The sequence below is a fragment of the Sus scrofa genome, chromosome 7, assembly GCF_054392235.1.
Source record: "Sus scrofa isolate SSC_HxYL_T2T_F1_AM1 chromosome 7, Sscrofa_HxYL_maternal_Yorkshire_Landrace_v2.0, whole genome shotgun sequence".
NCBI lineage: Eukaryota > Metazoa > Chordata > Mammalia > Artiodactyla > Suidae > Sus > Sus scrofa.
The window spans coordinates 68425686-68444631 of NC_139389.1; the positions used below are offsets into that span (position 1 = coordinate 68425686).

At 40.3% G+C, this 18946-nt stretch overlaps 2 protein-coding genes across 15 annotated transcripts in view; one reads left to right on the forward strand and one right to left on the reverse strand.

Annotated features, from left to right (window-relative positions):
- The window catches only part of NPTN (neuroplastin), an 80102-nt gene extending 78009 nt beyond the window's left edge, over positions 1-2093 (forward strand). For all 5 annotated transcript variants that reach the window (XR_014810562.1, XM_084968849.1, XM_021099079.2 and 2 more), the window contains 2 exons: positions 472-546; positions 1087-2093. Coding sequence is in view for 4 of the 5 variants with exons in the window: in XM_084968849.1 (XP_084824975.1) it covers positions 472-532 (61 nt within the window). In the remaining variant the exon portion in view is untranslated. The remainder of the gene's footprint in view (positions 1-471; positions 547-1086) is intronic.
- A 2-nt stretch (positions 2094-2095) lies between these two features.
- The window catches only part of REC114 (REC114 meiotic recombination protein), a 171019-nt gene continuing 154168 nt past the window's right edge, over positions 2096-18946 (reverse strand). For 6 of the 10 annotated variants that reach the window (XM_084968857.1, XM_084968856.1, XM_005656288.4 and 3 more), the window contains 4 exons: positions 14955-15167; positions 9188-9298; positions 5862-5948; positions 2096-2363 (listed from right to left, as the gene is read on the reverse strand). In XM_084968857.1, the coding sequence (XP_084824983.1) occupies positions 2199-2363; positions 5862-5948; positions 9188-9298; positions 14955-15155 (564 nt within the window). In that variant the 5' untranslated portion in view covers positions 15156-15167 and the 3' untranslated portion in view covers positions 2096-2198. The remainder of the gene's footprint in view (positions 2364-5861; positions 5949-9187; positions 9299-14954; positions 15168-18946) is intronic. The other 4 variants (XM_084968862.1, XM_001928745.6, XM_084968861.1 and 1 more) reach the window with 1 other exon arrangement.

The window sequence follows — 18946 nt, forward strand, 5'->3', positions numbered from 1 at the left end:
GAGAGACAACTGCAAATTTTCAATCAGTCCGAGATGAGCAGGATTTCCTGGAGTTGAGGATTAAGAAATCAGAGGTAGGCAAGCAGTGCCAAAATTAGTTAAGTGCCGGAGGGCACAGCACTGCCTGTATATAATTGGGTATATTTTATTATTTGAGAAGAGACAGACGGTGGTATTCAGTAGAGAGAAAACTACCATTCCACCTTAAGAGTAATTAGATTGTATTTTATAAATCAGAGGGAAAGTTACCTGTTTATTATCTGCCTTGGGAGTCAAAAACATCTATTAATGTAAGGTGTGTAGACACTTTACAGAAGGAATATTTTTATGCATTAATGTTGTGCAGTAAAATTTGTTACTACACCAGGGATGGCAGTCAGTGAAAGAATCCCTGCATTTCCATGTGTGATAGTTTCAAAAGTTGCTGCTGACCTTGAGTTTAACTCTTGTAATGCAATTTTTCCTCCAAAGGAAAACCAACTCTACCAACAATCACAAAGATAAAAACTTGCGCCAGAGAAACACAAATTAAGTACTTCTTATAATGTAAGTATCGCCTTCTTTAGAAGTTTAAAAAAATTGCTCAAATGAATGTGCCTCATTGACCTTGTTATGAATTCTTCAGTAGTTGATGTTATGTTGCAAGGTCTTTTAGTTCATTTCAGAGCAGCTGATACTGAGGGAATAAGTTCTGTCTGTTCAAAGCAGCAGCTGGAAAGGAACATTCTGTGGTTTCATGTATTTATATAAACGCTATTTCAGAGTATGTATGGTTTTGAAATAAATACTCTGCATCATTGCTTACTTGTATCTTTAGAAAGAGGTAAAAATCATCACCTTCTTAGGTGGATTATTCCCAGAGTCCACCTGGTCCCACTTTGCTTCTGAGGGCAAGGCTGGGATTGTGGCCACACACAGCTGGGCTGGAGTGCCTTCCAGTTAGGCACATGGAGATCAGAATTTCACACCACATCCCTGAGCATGCTGTTTGAACCAAAGCTTTGTTTCACCATGGCACTTGATGGATGTAGTCTTAAGTTATCAGTGCATGTTCCCTTTTAATTTCTAAGTGTCTTTTCTTCACAGATCTTTAGGTTCCTGAAACTGGTGGCAACATGACCTGCTAAATTTTCTGCTTGGACCTCTTTGGTTCTTTCCCCTTTCAAGTGAGCAGCACCACGACGACTGTCTAAAGCATGCCTTATTTAGCCTCTCCTGTAAGGGTGACCTAGCCAGGTACATTTTAAACAATGCTTCAGTGTAGAAGGTGTAAACTATTTTGGGCTTGATGTGCTGTGAATGTTGCTTTTTCCCCCTTTGTTAAAATATTTAAATAGAAGTGAAAAGGTCCTCTGAGGATCAGATCGTGCATGCGCCATTTTTTACTTAATGCAGCTGTTAAATTGGCAAAGCTCTAAAATGCACTGCTGCCATCTAGTGATACATTTTTGTAAAGTACAGCAAAACCTACAGATATATACAGTATATAAATATATAAATATATATTTATATTTTTGGGGGTGGGAGAGATCCAAAATAAAATAAATGCTTGTTTCATTTTTAAGCTGCTGATACTCATTCCTTATTGTATGTTGTCAGATGAGGAATTTGTGCAGTTCTGGTACATGAAGATGAGTAATATAAACTGAAATTTTAATTTTAAGGGCTTAACCTATGACCTTTGATAAAAAGCTGGAACAGTCCACTGAATGGATATAATGAATTGCAGTATATATGTATGATTGCTTTTTAAGTGATTTCTTTTCTTAAATCATGTAAATTCTTAAATCCTTTTGCACTGATGTGTTGAACCTTATTGTACATTCGATTAAGGCAAACTTTTATAATTTACCTTTTGTTTAAATGACCTTGAAATGTTATAGCATGGTATTCTATGCAACTAGTTATACTCTGGGGTTGACACTGTATTTTTTCATTGATTTAATGGTTGAGTGTAGATTTTCTCACCCGACAGGGTTCTCATGCGGTGCGTAATGGTAGATGCATGTACTTGTGTTTTGTGTAATTGTTGAAGTGCAATGATGTATAAAAAAGTGGATTCACCTGTTTTTAAAAATAAAACATTGATAAAAGGTGTTGGAATAATATTCTTTATTCTGATATCTTTTCCGAGGAGGGAGCTTTTTTTTTTTATCTCAGTGCTTTCAAGTTCCTCAGTTCTGCATGTACATAGAATGTTAACCGCTCAGCCCCAACAGCTTTTTTAGTTCCTTTTCCACCTCTTCCACAAATGCTGGGAAATTCTGATCCATGAGGCATAAGCGTAGGAAGGAGCCTAACTCTTCCGCATTCCATGGAGATTGTTCATAGACAAGGGGCAGCTTCTCTGATGCCAGGAGAGACTGTGGGGATTACAGGAGAGAGCAACAGACTGAATCACAGAGCACAGAAAAACTTTGCCTTAAGGAAAGATTAGGGAAACAGACACAAAATTAGTGTCAGCTGGCTCTACAGAGTTCCTTTACATAATCTTTCTAGATATACATAGGAAGTGAGATAAATGTGTATCCTTAAGTAGTTCAAATATATTAATGAAATGATTTACAGAATTAAGATCCTGCTTATTAAGAGTGCTGTGCTATGCTTAACTGATGAGTTTTGTGGATTAATAAGCCTGTCAGTGAATTAACTCCACTAACTTAGGTCATCTTTCCCACTTCATAGGTGGAGGAGTGGTTATGAGCAGTTCACCATATGGAAACTGGGTTCTGTACTAATAGCAAATGCTGGAGAGGGCGTGGAGAAAAGGGAACCCTCCTACACAGTTGGTGGGAGTGTAAAGTGGTACACCCACTATGGAAAACAGTGTGGAGGTACCTCAGAAAACTAAATATAGAACTACCATATGACCCAGCAATCCCACTCTTGGGCTTATATCTGGACAAAACTTTCCTTGAAAAAGACACATGCACCCGTATGGTCATAGCATCACTATTCACAGTAGCCAAGACAGATGAATGGGTTATAGAGACTCTCATACTAAGTGAAGTCAATCAGAAAGAGAAAGACAAATACCATATGATCTCACTTATATCTGGAACACAAATGAACCTTTTCACAGAAAAGAAACTCATGGACTTGGAGAACAGACTTGTTGCCAAGGGGGAGTGGGAGGAAGTGTGGTGGACTGGGAGTCTGGGGTTAATAGATGCAACTATTGCATTTGCAATGCATGTGCAATGGGATCCTGCTGTATAGCACAGGGAACCATATCTAGTTACTTATGATGGAAGATAATGTGAGAAAAAGAATGTGTGTGTGTGTATAAATTTGCTATACAGTAGAAACTGACAGAACACTGTAAACCAACTATAATGGAAAAAATTTAAATTAAAAAAAAAAGAGGTCACAAACTGACCGTCCTAAGGACAGAGTGAACTTAGTGTCTTTTACTGGTCCTATCCATGAGGTCTGGCAAATAGAGGCAAGTAGCTATCACAAGAATCAAGACACAACATGTCCATCATTCCTCAGAAATCCTACTCTTGTTGTTAGACCCTCAACCCCTGGCAACCATGGTCTGTTCTCCAAACCTTGCAATTCTGTCTTTTCCAGGCTGTCATACAAATGAAGTCATACAGTGTTGAGCATTTTTCTCACATGCTTACTTGCTATCTGTATGTCTTCTTTGATAACCTGTAGTACTTTAAAGCCAGTTGACTGAGTTGCCAATATTTAAATATTAGGACAGTGCAACCATAAGTCTGACTGTACTTGGCAATTTGGGAGATTTGGCCACACTGGATCCAGTCTCCTGTGATGAAGATGGGCTCCCCCTCTGTAGTCCACCTACGTTTGGGTCTTTGACTCGGCCATCTTATTTGCTGTTTACAGTAATTCTATTAGGTAGGTGGTTTTCTACCCTTGCTCTGGATGCCATGGGTTGGTGTATATGTATATAACTGACATTTCTTTAGGAACTATCTTCAATGGACATTGACTTTTCTAAATTCAGACCAGTTTTTCAGACTAAAGGTTTCGGAAAGAAGAAAATGAAAGTAAAATGGAAGCCTTGCTCTCCAATAAGAGCAGCTGTTAAGATGTTAGTGTATCTCCTTCCAAACTTATTTTGTATGTGTGTGTTTACTACAAAAATCAAATCATAACATGCTATTATGTATATGTAGCTTTTAAAAAATTTTAATGTACTATGGATATCTTTTCATGTCAGTAAATAAAAGATATCACTTTTATTATCTGTATTTTTAATCCTACCTTTGGTTATAGCACCCTTTCACCACTTATTATCCTATTAGTAAAGTTAAACTTCCAATTTTGTTACTATAAGAAACACTGAAAAACAACCTCTAAGTGTATATTTGTGTAGATGAAATGGTACTGTGGCAATAAGATACAACATCAACTTTCATCTCTATTGCTAAATTGCTTTCAAAGAGTTTCTACCAATTTATAATCAAAGGACAACCTGTCCAGATGGTCAGAACAAACAGTAACATATCTGAGCTCCCAGCCTGGTGCTTTCTCTTGTTTATACGTGGCCCTTCTATATGATGTAAACTGGGCTAAGGGACACCACCTTTTATAGCCGCTGATAGATACTTCCTGAACAAGGACATCACATCCTACCTTGCTTGTAGTTTTTTATGGCTTAGCAACTCTGAATCAGTTACCCTCTAACCCCAGTGCAGATACGAGACTACAAACTGGGCACTATGAAGTCTGCCCTGCTGCTGGACAAAGAGGCTTTTAAATTTTTGTCATAGATGTTGAGCTATTTTAAAAAATTGACATGAATTCTTATCTGGTCTTGTCACCTCTTACATTTTTAAATTTGTAATTATCCATTTATTTTGAGTGGTGAGCCAGATGGAGAAAATGCCCCTATTTTCTTTCTTATGCCAGTTAGCATAATTTAACAGATAAATTTAAAAGAAAACTCATCCTTAAAAATTGATGATGACTGGAGTTCCCGTCGTGGTGCAGTGGTTAACGAATGCGACTAGGAACCATGAGGTTGTGGGTTCGGTCCCTGCCCTTGCTCAGTGGGTTAACGATCCGGCGTTGCCGTGAGCTGTGGTGTAGGTTGCAGACGCGGCTTGGATCCCGCGTTGCTGTGGCTCTGGCGTAGGCCGGTGGCTACAGCTCCGATTCGACCCCTAGCCTGGGAACCTCCATATGCCGCGGGAGCGGCCCAAAGAAATAGTAAAAAGACAAAAAAAAAAAATGAAAAAATAAAAATTGATGATGAATTCCATGCAGGATTTTGTGGCGAGCATTAACTCGAGTGCAGCGGGGAGGGCAGTGAGACCACCACCCTCAAGGAGCTCCCATCAGAGCAGACCTTGGGAGCCCTGAGCCTGAATGAACAGTCCTTCAGGATTCTTTGGTAACGGCAAACTGCGAGGAGATAGGGGATGTCTGGAAAGCAGGTCTGTGGTAGTAGAGTCAAATCCTCCTGGGTTTCCATACATCCTTAGCTGAAATGCTTGAGTGCAAATCTGTCCCTACAGAACCCATCACTGATCTGATTCCAAGTTCATATGGATATTTGTGTCAGAACAGTTCCCAGATTTCATGAAATCTTCCCTTTACTTCCCCTTTCTGGGAAGGTGTTGAATAAATTCCTTATCTCACACATTGAAAGGCTAACACTACAGACCACTGTCCCCCTTTTATTTCCTCAGGAGACTAGTTCTTCAGTGAGTGCCATCACATCTAATTTGACAAGGGGAGGTGGAGATGGCCTGTCTCTGTCTCTACCATCCTCTGTAGTAACGCTTTCAGCTACTCTTGTAGGACAAGAGAGTAAAGAGGGGAATACGAATTCTTCAGGGTCACTTTTTCCTGACGAGGAAACTGAACACGGAAATAGGCCCTACCTGAGCTAACCAGGTCACTGAGATCCTTCCTCCTGGAGTGCTTGTGCTGGCTGGTACCCTCAGCTGCTGCTCCAGGTTCTGCTGTGACTGCAATGAAACAACCTGTAGTTAGGAGACTGGTAGACCATGATCATAAATACCACAGGCATTAAAGAAGTGGCAACACATGCATTCATGTTCAAAGAAAGTATCAGTAAAGGTGGTAAAATCATTGGTGGTGTGGTCTGTCCTGGTTTAAGGTTTGCTGTTACTTGATTAACCACAGTAGAGGTACCTGCCCTGTACCTGGTGTTCCTCAGTGTCTGATGGGCTGCTAGGGCCTTTCCCATCTGACACCATGGTATTTTTCAGTACTTCAGTCTTCAGAGCCCCCGGCCCAGGCCCATGTGCTGGTCCTGGAGGGCAGTGGACATTACCCAGCTTCTGATCATCATTCGTCACCTTCTAAAATGTATTATTGAAGTACTTTTTATTAAAAAAATTTTTTTAAACATTCTGAGGGAATGAGTTCTTCTGTGAGTAAAATTCCTAGGTATCTTCATTCAACAATGTTCGTGCCTACTGTATACCAGACACTGAGGTGATAAAGGGAAGGGATCCACAAAGAACAAGGTAGAGGTCTGGCCCTGAAGAACCCAAAGCCCAGTAAGAACCTAGCAAGTAAAGCAATCAGAACACAATCCAGGGGAGTTCCCGTTAAGAACCAGACTCGTGTCCAGGAGGATGGGGGTCCGATCCCTGGCCTTGCTCGGTGGGTTAAGGATTGCCGCAAGCTGCGGCGTAGGTTGCAGTTGTAGCTCGTATCCCACACAGCTGCGGCTGTGGTGTAGGCCGGCATCTGCAGCTCTGATTGGACCCGTGTTCTGGGAACTTCCGTATGCCATGCGAGCTGCCCTAAAAAGCTGGGGGGTAGGCAACCCAGGGAATGCTGGAATGGAAGTATAAGATTTCTGGCTTATAGTGGAGGGAGTCCAGTAGGGGTGTGTGTGCTAATAAGCATGAGGTATAGGGATGCTCCAGTGTCTATGCTAGTTCAAAGGAACCTGTTATGAGAGGGCTTGTTTTCGAGCAGAATACAGGGGATATTTTCCAGGCAAATACAAAGTATAGGAGGAGGCCTGTAGGCATAAAAGGCTCTGAGGGTGCTTCTACCTAAAAAGCACACTTTTTTTCTAAGAGCCTCTCCACTTCTCCTTCCCAGCCACATGCCTGTAGGTCTGGTTGTGTTCCGGATACCTGTGGCAGCTGCACCGCCAATCTCCAGGTGTGAGCTGGTATCACACAGGGAGAATCCAAGGCCCTCTGTGGAAGCTGTCTCTATCAGCAGCATGTGCTGAAGGCCAGAAGTCCTATCCCACAAGAAAGCTGACTGTTGCTAGTTAGCGGCTATTAGCAGAAAAGCAGATCTGGAAGCATCATAAATGGGGTGCAGAGGGTCAGAGAGGAAGGAAAGAACAAAAAGGAAAAAAGAAAACTAGTCAAGTAGACTCAAATTAAAATGAACAAAATGTCGAGGGACTCTAGCGAGTTAGGAGTCCTTAGGCAAGCCCAGTTTCTGTTTAGTTTCCTCATCTGGAAAAGTCAGATTCTACTGCCTAGTGTTGCTTCTAGCACTGATATTTGATGTTTTCCTAAGAGACAACATCTGATCAGTTCACACCACATTCTGTAAACAACTGGAAAAGACATCAACCAAAATTTATATGCTACAAACACTGGGAACTATAGCCAAGTGTGATGGAAGCAGCTGAGGCTAGTGTGGTGGCTCTAGAAAGGACGCTCCTGCACTCGAGTGCACAGGATTGGAAGGCTCCATGCACATGGGAGTGAGCCCCTGGCCACTTTCTTCTGGATATATTGTGCTAACAAAGGAAAGAGTTCACCTAGGAACTGCCCCCTCTCTGGGTGGGCTGGGCTGTCTTCAAATCCTTCAGGTTGAGAAACACCTGGTTAGACCAGAATTAGCAAAATTACAAGGCTGAGAAAAAGTAAAAACAAAATATGAGCCAGGAAATGACTCAAGAACTTGAAATAGAAACATGGAATTATCTCTATTTGCAAAGAAGAGAACAGCTATTTTATTTTTTTGTCTGCCCCTGTGGCATGTGGAAGTTCCCAGGCCAGGGATTGAACCTGTACCGCAAGAGGACCCAAGCCACTTCAGTGACACCACCAGATTCTTAACCTGCTGTGTCACAAGAGAAATCAGAGAATAGCTATTTTAGAAAAACAAAATAGGAGTTCCCGTCGTGGCGCAGTGGTTAACGAATCCGACTAGGAACCATGAGGTTGCGGGTTCAATCCCTGGCCTTGCTCAGTGGGTTCAGGATCCGACGTTGCCGTGAGCTGTGGTGTAGGTTGCAGACGCGGCTCGGATCCCGCATTGCTGTGGCTCTGGCTAGGCTGGCAGCTGAAGCTCCGATTCAACCCCTAGCCTGGGAACCTCCATATGCCACGGGAGCGGCCCAAGAAATGGCAAAAAGACAAAAAAAAAAAAGAAAAAGAAAAAAAAAAAGAAAAATATATAGATGTTGGGAAAAAGAGACACCTGAATAGAGGAGAGCAGCAAGATGACTAGAACCTGGCCAGAGCTTGCAAAAGCATGATAACCAAATTTGCATAGCAGCAGGTAAGGGCAAACCTTAGGAGTCTTTGTCATTAAGAAGACTAGAATGTTCTCAGCAGTGAGTGCTTCACAGTGTGTGCACTCTGGAGAATTAACCCAGTAGGTTTATCTTGTCTCCTGCTCTGCAGCCTCAGACACTCCATCTTATCATGGCCATTGACTTGGAGGTCCAGCCCTTGCTAGTAACTGATAAGAATGTTCATCTGTTCATTTGCAAGGGAAGGCAGATCTGAGAGCCTAACAGCTCTGGCGATTATAGTAATAATGGAACATGTTATTTAGACACCTGCCAGGTGCTGTACTAGGTGCTTTACAGACAGAATTTCAGTCTCAGAATTTTAGAGTTTTACAGGTGATGTTCAGCGACTTGCATGACATCATGCACCAAGGCCAGGAGTCAAATCTAAATCTGCCTTTGATCCCAAAGCCTGTGGTCTTTGCACAACACTGAGCCATCTTGCAGAAGAGAGCAAGACTTGAATACAGAATCAAGAAAGACATGAAAGTTTCCACTGTGAAATTATTTCTACCTTGATATTTGAGACTAGCTGTTACATCAGAGAGCCAGAGCCTTCATCTGCTGCTGCATCTCACAGCCCGTGCCCACACTTATTTCTGTGTAGTACCACCTCAGTTTTTCTTTGCATATTTAGAGAACTGTTTTGGTTCCAGACTGATGTGGTAGAAGGTACCTCATTACCTTGCAAGGCATTCCAGACCTAGTGCCCAAATTCTGGGCCCCTATTAGGGTCCTGTTGCATCCCCATGCACTGGGCACTAAAATCTGAATCCGACAGCTGACCAATGAACCCTACAAAGAAAGGAAAGGGGCAGAGGATCATAAGCAAGAAAGCACCTTATAAGAAACCACTCCATTCTGTTTGGCGAGAGGGGATTCTTAAAAAATACAGCAGGAGCTAATGAGGAAAATGGTTTCAGCTAGATCCAGTTTAAACTGCTTTGTTAGAAGCAGCTTTGGTATTTAAGACATCTTCACCAAAAAAGGTCATGCAGAAACAAATGAAGGGTAAGAATTCTAAAACATCAGAATCTGAGTTGGCAAACAAAGCAGTTGAGGAAATCACACGGCAGTGGTTTAAAGAAAAAGACTTTATGGACTTCCTTCATGGCTCAGTGGTTAATGCGTGAGGCCAGGGATCAGATGCGCGTCGGCATCCATGAGGACGCGCGTCTGATCCTTGGCCTCGCTCAGTGGGTTAAGGATGCTGCATTGCCATGAGCTGTGGTGTGGGTCACAGACACAGCTCAGATCTGGCGAGGCTGTTGCTGTGGCGTAGGCCAGTGGCTACAGCTCAGAATGGACCCCTAGCCTGGGAACCTCCATATGCCACAGGTGCGGCCCTAGAAAGACAAAAAGACGCCCCCCGCCCCCCAAAAAAGAAACAAGAAAGGAAAAAAAAAACTTTATGATAAATAATGTAAAATCTATGTTTGCCCCAGGTAAACTATGAATGACAAGAAAGTTGGCAATAAAACAGCAAAAACAAATTGTCTTGGCCCAGTGAGTTTAAGGGGAACAGGATGAAATGGTGGAAAGCCAGGTTTTCCAAACCATCACCTAAGACAGAAAATAAAAACTCCCAGCTTGAAACTGGAATTCCATCCCCAGAGTAGAGGCAGATGCTTATGCTAACAGCATTTTGACTACACACAAAAAAATGCTGGAATATGTACTTCCGGGAGAGAGTCTTAACAGTGATTCTCAAACTCTTTATCCTAAGACTCTAGTCTCTCAAGCTTTTGTTTGAGTTATATCTGATATATATTAAAAGTGAAAAATATAAATACTAATTCATTTAAAAATCATAAACCTATTATATGTTCCTATTAAAAACATTTTAATGAAAAATAACTTTCCTAACACAAAAATGTAATGATTTTTACAAATCTCTTTACTATCTAGCTGGACTCTCCTACCCACTTATAGACATTCAATCTGCTGACACATGTTGCTTTGGTTGAAGTACGTGAAGAAAATCTGGCTTCACACAGATATGCAGATGGAAAAGGCAGTTATTTTAAAATAGGTTTTTTAGGTAACTGTGGATATTCTTTTGACATGACACCAAAACTCAACAAGTGATAGTTTGTTAGTTACAAGATAGAATCTGAAATTATAGCAAAGAACTTTTCATACTCTGTTATATTATAATCCTTTGGATTAAGAAATCTTGGAATTCCCACGTGGCTCAGTGGTTAACAAATCTGACTAAGAACCATGAGGTTGTGGGTTCAATCCCTGGCCTTGCTCAGTGGGTTAAGAATCTGGCGTTGCCGTGAGCTGTGGTGCAGGTTGCAGACGTGGCTTGGATACCGTGTTCCTGTGGCTCTGGCATAGGCTGGCGGCTACAGCTCTGATTTCGACCCCTGGCCTGGGAACCTCCATATGCTACGGGAGCAGCCCAAGAAATGGCAAAAAAGAAAAGAAAAGAAAAATCTCTGTACTGTTTTCCATAGTGGTTGCACCAATTTACATTGCCATCAAGAATGCACAAAGGTTCCCTTTTCTCCACATCTTGTCTTTCTGATCACAGTCATTCTGAAAGGTGTGAGGATTTCTCAAGGTGGGTTTTTTATTTTAAAGTTTTTAAATTTGTTTATGACTGCATCCATGGCATATGGAAGCTCCCAGGCCAAGGACGGAATCTGAGCCATAGCTGCGACCTATGCCACAGCTGTGGCAATGCCGGATCCTTTAACTCACTGCGCCAAGCCAGGGATCAATCCTGTGCCTCTGCAGTGACCTGAGTCACTGCATTGGGATTCCTGACCCACTGTGTCAAAGGGGGAACTCCCCTCATTGTGGTTTTGATTTGCATTTCCCTAAAGATGTGCGATGCTGAGCATCTTTTTATGTACTTGTTGGCCATCTGTATGTCTTCTTTGGAAAAAATGTCTATTCGGGTCATCTGCCAATTTTTTTTAAATTAAATTCTATTGATTTTATTTTTGTATATGGTGTGAGAAACTAGTCTAGTTTTGCCAACACCATTTACTGAATAGAAATTAAAAAGAGAAGTAGCATATGATGCAGCAATTCCACTTCTGGGTATTTTTCCAAAGAAAACAAACCAATCGAAAGCGATACATGCACCTCTGGGTTCACTGCAGCATTATTCACAGTAGCCAGGATCTGAAAGCAAACTAACCCTACTGATAGATGAATGGATAAAGAGGATGTGGTATATACACACACCAGCCACAAAGGAATATTATTCCCCCATAAAAAAGAATGAAATCATGTCACCTGTGACAACATGGGTGGACTTAGAGGATATTATGCTAAATGAAGTTAAGTCAGAGAAAGACAAATACTGTATGATTTCACTTATATATGGAATCTAAAAAACAAATGAACAAATGAAACAGAGACTTACAGATACAGGGAACAAACAGATGATTACCAGAGGAGAGGGGGCTGGGGGAACGTGTGAAACAGGAAATAGATGAGAGAGATGAATAGGCACAAAAGTAAATAAATAGAATCCATTGGTCTATTTTGCACTTTGGATCTTTTATCCATGCATGATTTTGCAGCATCATGTATTCGTCACTTGAAAAATGCTAGTTTGCTAGACTATACAGATATTCCAAATGTTGAAATATTTTGTCATGTAATTATTTTAGAAAATCATGTTCACTGATAATACTATCCAGAAAGTCTTATAGGTCAGGAACCTACGAAGCTCAAGTGGTAGATACAAGTTTTCCCAGATTCTGTTTTTCACATGAAAAGCTTACTTCATCATTGTTGATAAATACTATCAATTGGGAACAGTAGCACAACAGGATGGGCAGCATCTCTGCAGTGCCAGCATACAGCTCTGATCCCTGGCCCTGCGTGGTGGGTTAAAGGATCTGGCATTACCACAGCTGAGGTGTAGGTTGCAACTGTGGCTCAAATATGATCTCTGGCCCAGGAACTCCATATGCCATGGGGAGGCCAAAAAAGAAAAAACACACACAAAAAGGATGAGGTTATAAATACCCGCAGTTGTTTTCTTGAAATGATGGGCTTGTTTCATTCATCTGAGAAAATGTCTACCAGATACTCAGATCTGAAATAACCATAGCCTGTCCGTTGTTGAAGTAAAACCGTGTTCCTTGAAGAGGCTAGTTCAGCTCCCAATGCAGTCACACAGGTGCTTTCCCAGGAGACAGCCATCGCGCTTCAGGATGTGGATGGTTTTGATGGTTGGGTCTTACTGTGAGTGACTCGTGAAGAACATGACTGCTGGTACAGCTGGATGCCACTGCCTTGATTTGCTCACAATGCTTTTGTCCCATTATCGCAAATATTTACAGTGAAATGGGCAAACAGTGTGTTAATGTTATTACCCAAATAAGGTGGGCTTTGTGGACCCCTGAAAAAGTCTCACGGAAGGGTCCATACATCATACTTTGAGCACCACTGTTTTCTATAGTGACACCCACAAGACACCTGCGACCCCTGGCTAGTCTAAATTTCTAGTAGCTACAATGAGGCTGTGAATATTTTAAAAAGTCATTCGGTGTCCTCTTTAGAAAATTGTCTTCAGGTCCTCTGCCCATTTCTTTTTTATTAATCTGGGGATTTTTTTTGATTTTGAGTTATATGAGTCTCGTAATTTTGGACAGTAACCCTTTATTGGACATATCATTTGCAAATACCTTCTCCCATTCAGTAATTGCTTTTGTTTTGTTGATGATTTCCTTCACTGTGAGAAGCTTTTTAGTTGGATGTAGTCCCATTTGTTTATTTTTGCTTTTATTGTCCTTGCCAAAGGCGCATGAAAAGATGCTCCACCTCACTCATCATCAGGGAAATGCAAATCAAAAACACAATAAGCTATCCTCACACTGGTCAGAATGGCTATTATCAAAAAAACAAGAAATAGGAAGTGTCACAAGGATGTGGAGAAAAGGGAACCCTTACGCACTGTTGGTGGGAAGGTAAGTTCATAGCTACTATGGAAAACAGTATAGTGGTTTCTCAAAAAATTAAAAACAGAGCTACCATATGATCTGATAATTCCACTTCGGGGTACTGATTTGAAGAAATCAAAAACACTAATTTGAGAAGATATATGCACTCCTATGTTTACTGCAGCATTATTCACAATAGCCAATATATGGAAGCAACCTAGGTGTCCATCAACAGATGAATGGATAAAGATGAGGTGTACGTATACACACACATGGTAATATGTGGAATCTAATAGAAACAAACAAATATAAAACAAACAGACTCACAGATACAGAGAACAAACTGGTGGTTGCGGGGTGGGGAGATGGGTAAACTAGGTGAAAGGAATTAAAAGGCACAAACTTCCAGTTACAAAGGAGTCACACGGATATAATGTACAGTACAAGCAATACAGTCAGTAATTGTATAGAGGCTAATAACCAGACTTATTGTGGTGATCACTTTGTAATACGTAAAAATATAAAACCCCTATGTCGTACACCTGAAACTAATATTTTTAAGGTGATACATTTTATTATAGAAAATAACAACTCAGTTCTAGTTTTAAAAAAATGTTAAAAGCAAATAAACAAGGAAATTATATATTCGCTGTTTGAAGGAAAATATATATTAATCTCCATCACTGCCAAATTCTTTAGTAACAAGAATATTCTACATCATCACATTTTGACCATCAAAACCAGGAAATTAACACTGACGCTACCACCTAATCCTCAGACCCCAGTCGAGTTTCGCTTATTTTCTGACTAATTTCCTGTAGAGCATAATGATTCAATTCAAAATTATACATTGTCTAGAACTATGTCTAGATACTCATATTGCAACAGAACAAAGGGTGGGGAAAAATGTATACATGTAAGGATAACTTGATCCCCTTGCTGTACAGTGGGAAAAAATAAATAAATTTTAAGAAAAGTAAAAAAAAATTATACATTGTGATTTCATGTATCTTTAGTCTCTTACAAAGAAAGCTGGAACACATTCTTAGCTTTTTTTCTTGATTTTCTTGGTTAACACGTTTGAAAATTACAAGCCATTTGTTTTGAATAGTGCTCCTCAATTTGGGTTTGTTTAGTAGTTCTCATTCTAAGACTCAGGTCATGCATTTTCAGTCATGTTCTTCTCACTGCATCCTATTAGATTGTATATAAACTCAATTTGTTTCTTTTTCTAATAATGATTTTTATTTTCTCCATTATAGCTGGTTTACAGTGTTCCGTCAATTTTCTACTGTACAGCGTGCTGAGCTGGTTACACATACATGTATAGAGTCATCACAAGTGATTAAACAAAGTTCCTAGTGCTACACAGCAGGGAAACTAATATTTTAAGTCATTTATATGTCAGTAAAAACAAGTAAGTCCCTCAACATTAGATATCTTTAACCTACAAACGTGGTGGACTCAGCAACTTCCACTATGATTTTGGCCCCCAGAGAGCGCTACCTTGTCAGGTTTCTTGTACAACCAACACTACTTACCCCAGGCTGTGGTGGGATGCTCTGTGCAGCATCCTTCCCTTGGCTTCCACCTGCTCTCGGGGAGCCAGGACTTGGCCTGAGCTCCTGGCTGGCTCCGTCGGGCACCTGGACGGGTATGTACTGGGCCAGGTTCTGCACACAGCTGCAGCAGTGTTCCAGCGCCTGCTCCTTTGAGCCTCCACTGAACTGTACCCGGAACATACGGCTCTTGTTCTGTTTGACAAATCAAAAGTTATCCTCAGTGACACTGGTCATATTACTTTACTTTTATTTACTATGGGATCTTCCCTTTGTTTGAAGGGGAAGAGGTATGAATAAGGGAGCAGTTACTATACATAATTGATGTGGGTATAGAAAAAGCCAATAATCAGTTTTCTTCCCCCTTTTGGGAGTGTTCCTCATACTAAATTCATGTCCTTCAAGGAATTGACATCAGCCAAAATGGAAAAGACCATCTCCCAAAGACCAGGAAGGTCACTATAGTGACTGCAGTAAAAAAAAAAAAACAAAAAAAAACACAATGTTTTATTTTACTTTGTAACAAAGATTTCATACTAATTCCTTAGGTGGAAAATCAGTGAAGATGATACAGCATAGTCCTGGCTCAACAAAATTTTCCAAACCTGAATATGTAAAAGAGGTAACCAGGTGGATACCACATGAAACAAGCCAGTGAATCCGAAAAACAAAACTGGGGATCAGGTGACAGGCAAATGCCAAGAGCTAATGTATCTGATGTTAATAATCCATAGTGCCCTCTATCCTTAAAGAGGCCAGGCTACTCTACAAATCACACACACGAATCACATGTTGCCTCTGATTTGCTGTATGAGTTACATCCCCTGGCAAATCAGCAAGAGTGGGAGAGATGCAATAAAATTTTTAGATGTGGAAACTGCATCAAATATATTTGATTTTAAGTTTAAAAACAGAACTAAATTTAACAATAACAATAAACCCATTATTTTAATAGAAGTAGCTTCCTCTTTTTCTAGTCTGATATTCTGCCTAGTTTTAGGAGTCAGCTTACATGAAAGCCACCCTGAATGGTGGTATGTATTGTGTACCTTTGTTCAGTTTCTTCTGTAAAGAAATGCAGATGCTAATAACTGAATATAGTAACAGCGCTTTTCATCTATTAAATGCATAAATCGCATTGCTAACTGGAAAATCTAACCACAGTTAACAACATCCTGAAAGTTCCTTATAAGCAAAAATCCATGATTTTTCTGTTTACAATTTACACTATTCAAATTTTTAGATAAAGCCATCAAGCAAAGCCACATCTTTAGGACACAGAAAACTTGGCCTAAGTAGCGGTAAGGTATTATGTCTAGAAGAACAGACACCGCTGCCCCTTTACTGACTCTTGAGTTCTCATTTATTAATTCATTTAATTCTTTTCCCTGAGTATAAAAGTAATCCATTATCACTGCCCCCTCAACAACAACAAAAATGTGAAAAGGCAATATTCTATCTATCTACTTACCTATTTATGCATATGCCACACCATGGCATGAGGAAGAAGATCCCCAGTCAGGGATCAAACCTGTGCCAAAGAGGTGACCTGAGCCATTGCAGTGATGACACCAGATCCCTTAACCACTAGGCCACCAGGGAACTCCCAGGAAATATTTTAATATATATGTGTATATTAGAACATATGCAAACACGGGTAATTATATATTATAGAATTATATACATATATAAAATATATAGGCTATATGTGACATACATACATTTTTAAACCACACTGTTTTATAACCTAATTTTAAACTTAACAATGAGTACAAAAATAGAAGTATACATCCTTCCTTTTAATGGCTGAAGAGTATTCTCTTATTAAATGGCCCCTTGCTGAAACATTTATCTCCAATCTTTTTTTCCTAATATATACCCACAAAGCTTTGATATCACTCGTAAACATGTATTTTTGTAGATTAATGCCTAAAAGCAGACTTGCCTGGTCAAATTATCTGAGTATGCTGATACCTAATGCCATTCTAGGCTCTAGGGCAAAAGGACCAATCTGCTCCCAGCAAAAATCCACCAGCCCATTTCCCATTTCCCAGCACTTTCAACACCGAGGATTGTGGATTTTTATCTTAGGATTTCATCTCTTTGATTACAAGTGAGGGTGAATAATTTTCTTCTCTGTATTGGTCATTTGTATTTTTGTGTATTGTACCTATTCATTTCCTTAGCCATTTTTCTTTTAAGTGATTAATCCCCAAATTATTGAGAATATCTCAAAAGCTAACTTTACTGGAGGAAGGGCAAAGAACTGAAAAGAGAATTCCACCTTCAGTTTTAGTTCTGTGAATCTTCTTCTGTGAAACTGAGCTGATTTCTTATTTACAATTAACTTCAGTTTCCAACTCGCCTAATTTAGACTGCACATGGGGACATCTATACAACCGAACTTTCTATTAGCTATTTCCATGATGATTCTGTAATTATCTAGCCTTCTGATAAGTAATAAAAATCAGTGTCTCACAAATGTTTATGGGTATAGTAAGTTATATACTTATTAAGTGTGTAAGTAGAGCAAAAATCTCAGACCGCTTATCTTGAGGAATCTATATGTATGTGAATATACATCAGAATGAGTTTGGATAGTTAGGGTTTCTTTGGAATGTAGTTCCAAGAAATGACATGGAAGGTTCGTGTGTCTGATAGTTTGACTGCTGTCTTGCTCCATGTTTGCTTCTGTAAAATTCTCAGACAGAATCTGAGCTTATCATCTGCAGCCAGAAATACCACTTCAATGCATGTGGACACAAGATAAAAACCAAGGTACAGCAGGAAAAATCTGAAAATGACTTACATCTTCATCCCACATCCTCAGTGTCAGGGTGTGTACCACAACAGAAAACCTACCACCGGGTTATCAAAAGGGCTCCTAGGTTGAAAATCTTGATGAGATTTATTTTATGCCATAATTAAAAGTCAGAAATGAAATGTGAAATGAAAGCTTTTCAAGTATATACTAACAGCCATAAATTGTCCCAAATATATAGCCTCCAACATCTATCATCTAAGGAGATTAGCTCAAAATTACTATATTTTATGTTGAATTGTTCCCACCCTACTTCAAAACACTTAATTTCAAGTTCTTACAACTGACAGAAAACTCCCTTTTACAAAGACTCCTTGAGGAAACAAAAGTTAAGGACAGTGCTTATCTCCTCATACTTATGTTTACGTACCCACAAGAAAATCCAGCTTCGCCTTCCAGGAAGCACTGGGCCCGCTAAATGCTGATGCACAGGTTTGAATGGCATCTCCACGCAGAGACCTTAAGCTGCAGACTCTACAGCTTAATGTTACAGGCACACATGGGAGACACAGTGCCCCAGTTAGTGTCACGTAGGAAGATAGTCAAGGAGACATGGGAATCCTCACAAACAGGGCCACGTTTTCCTGCTGGTTTTAGATTCATCACCCAGACTGGAGCAGGTTTCCCACCACTAGTAGTGAACTCCTCTACTGTAGAAATTTGAGGTGGGGTGGGGAGTATGGAAAAAGAATTTAGCCAGAGAAGGGACTTCAGCATTCTCTGTTTCTTTGCTCTGAAACCAAGAGGTGATACTCAGGGCGGAGGCCAAGCAAAAATCATGACAAAATTCTTCAGCGAGTTAAGAGGGGTGAGGATTGTAGTTTAAGGTTTACTCTTTTGAACCAAAGTCCCTCCAGATAGAGAATTATATGTTGACTGTTAGCCAATCAGCCAGGACCATTTTGATTACAATTACTAAAAAAAAGAAACCTAGTGTTCCCATTGTGGCTCAGCAGTTAACAAACCTGACTAGTATCCATGAGGATGTGGGTTCGATCCCTGGCCTTGCTCAGTGGGTTAAGGATCTAGCGTTGCTCTGATCTGGTGTTGGTGTGGCTGTGAGTTGGGCTGGCAGCTACAGCTCTGATTAAACCCCTAGCCTGGGAACCTCCACATGCCATGGGTGCAGCCCTACCAGGACATAAATAAATAA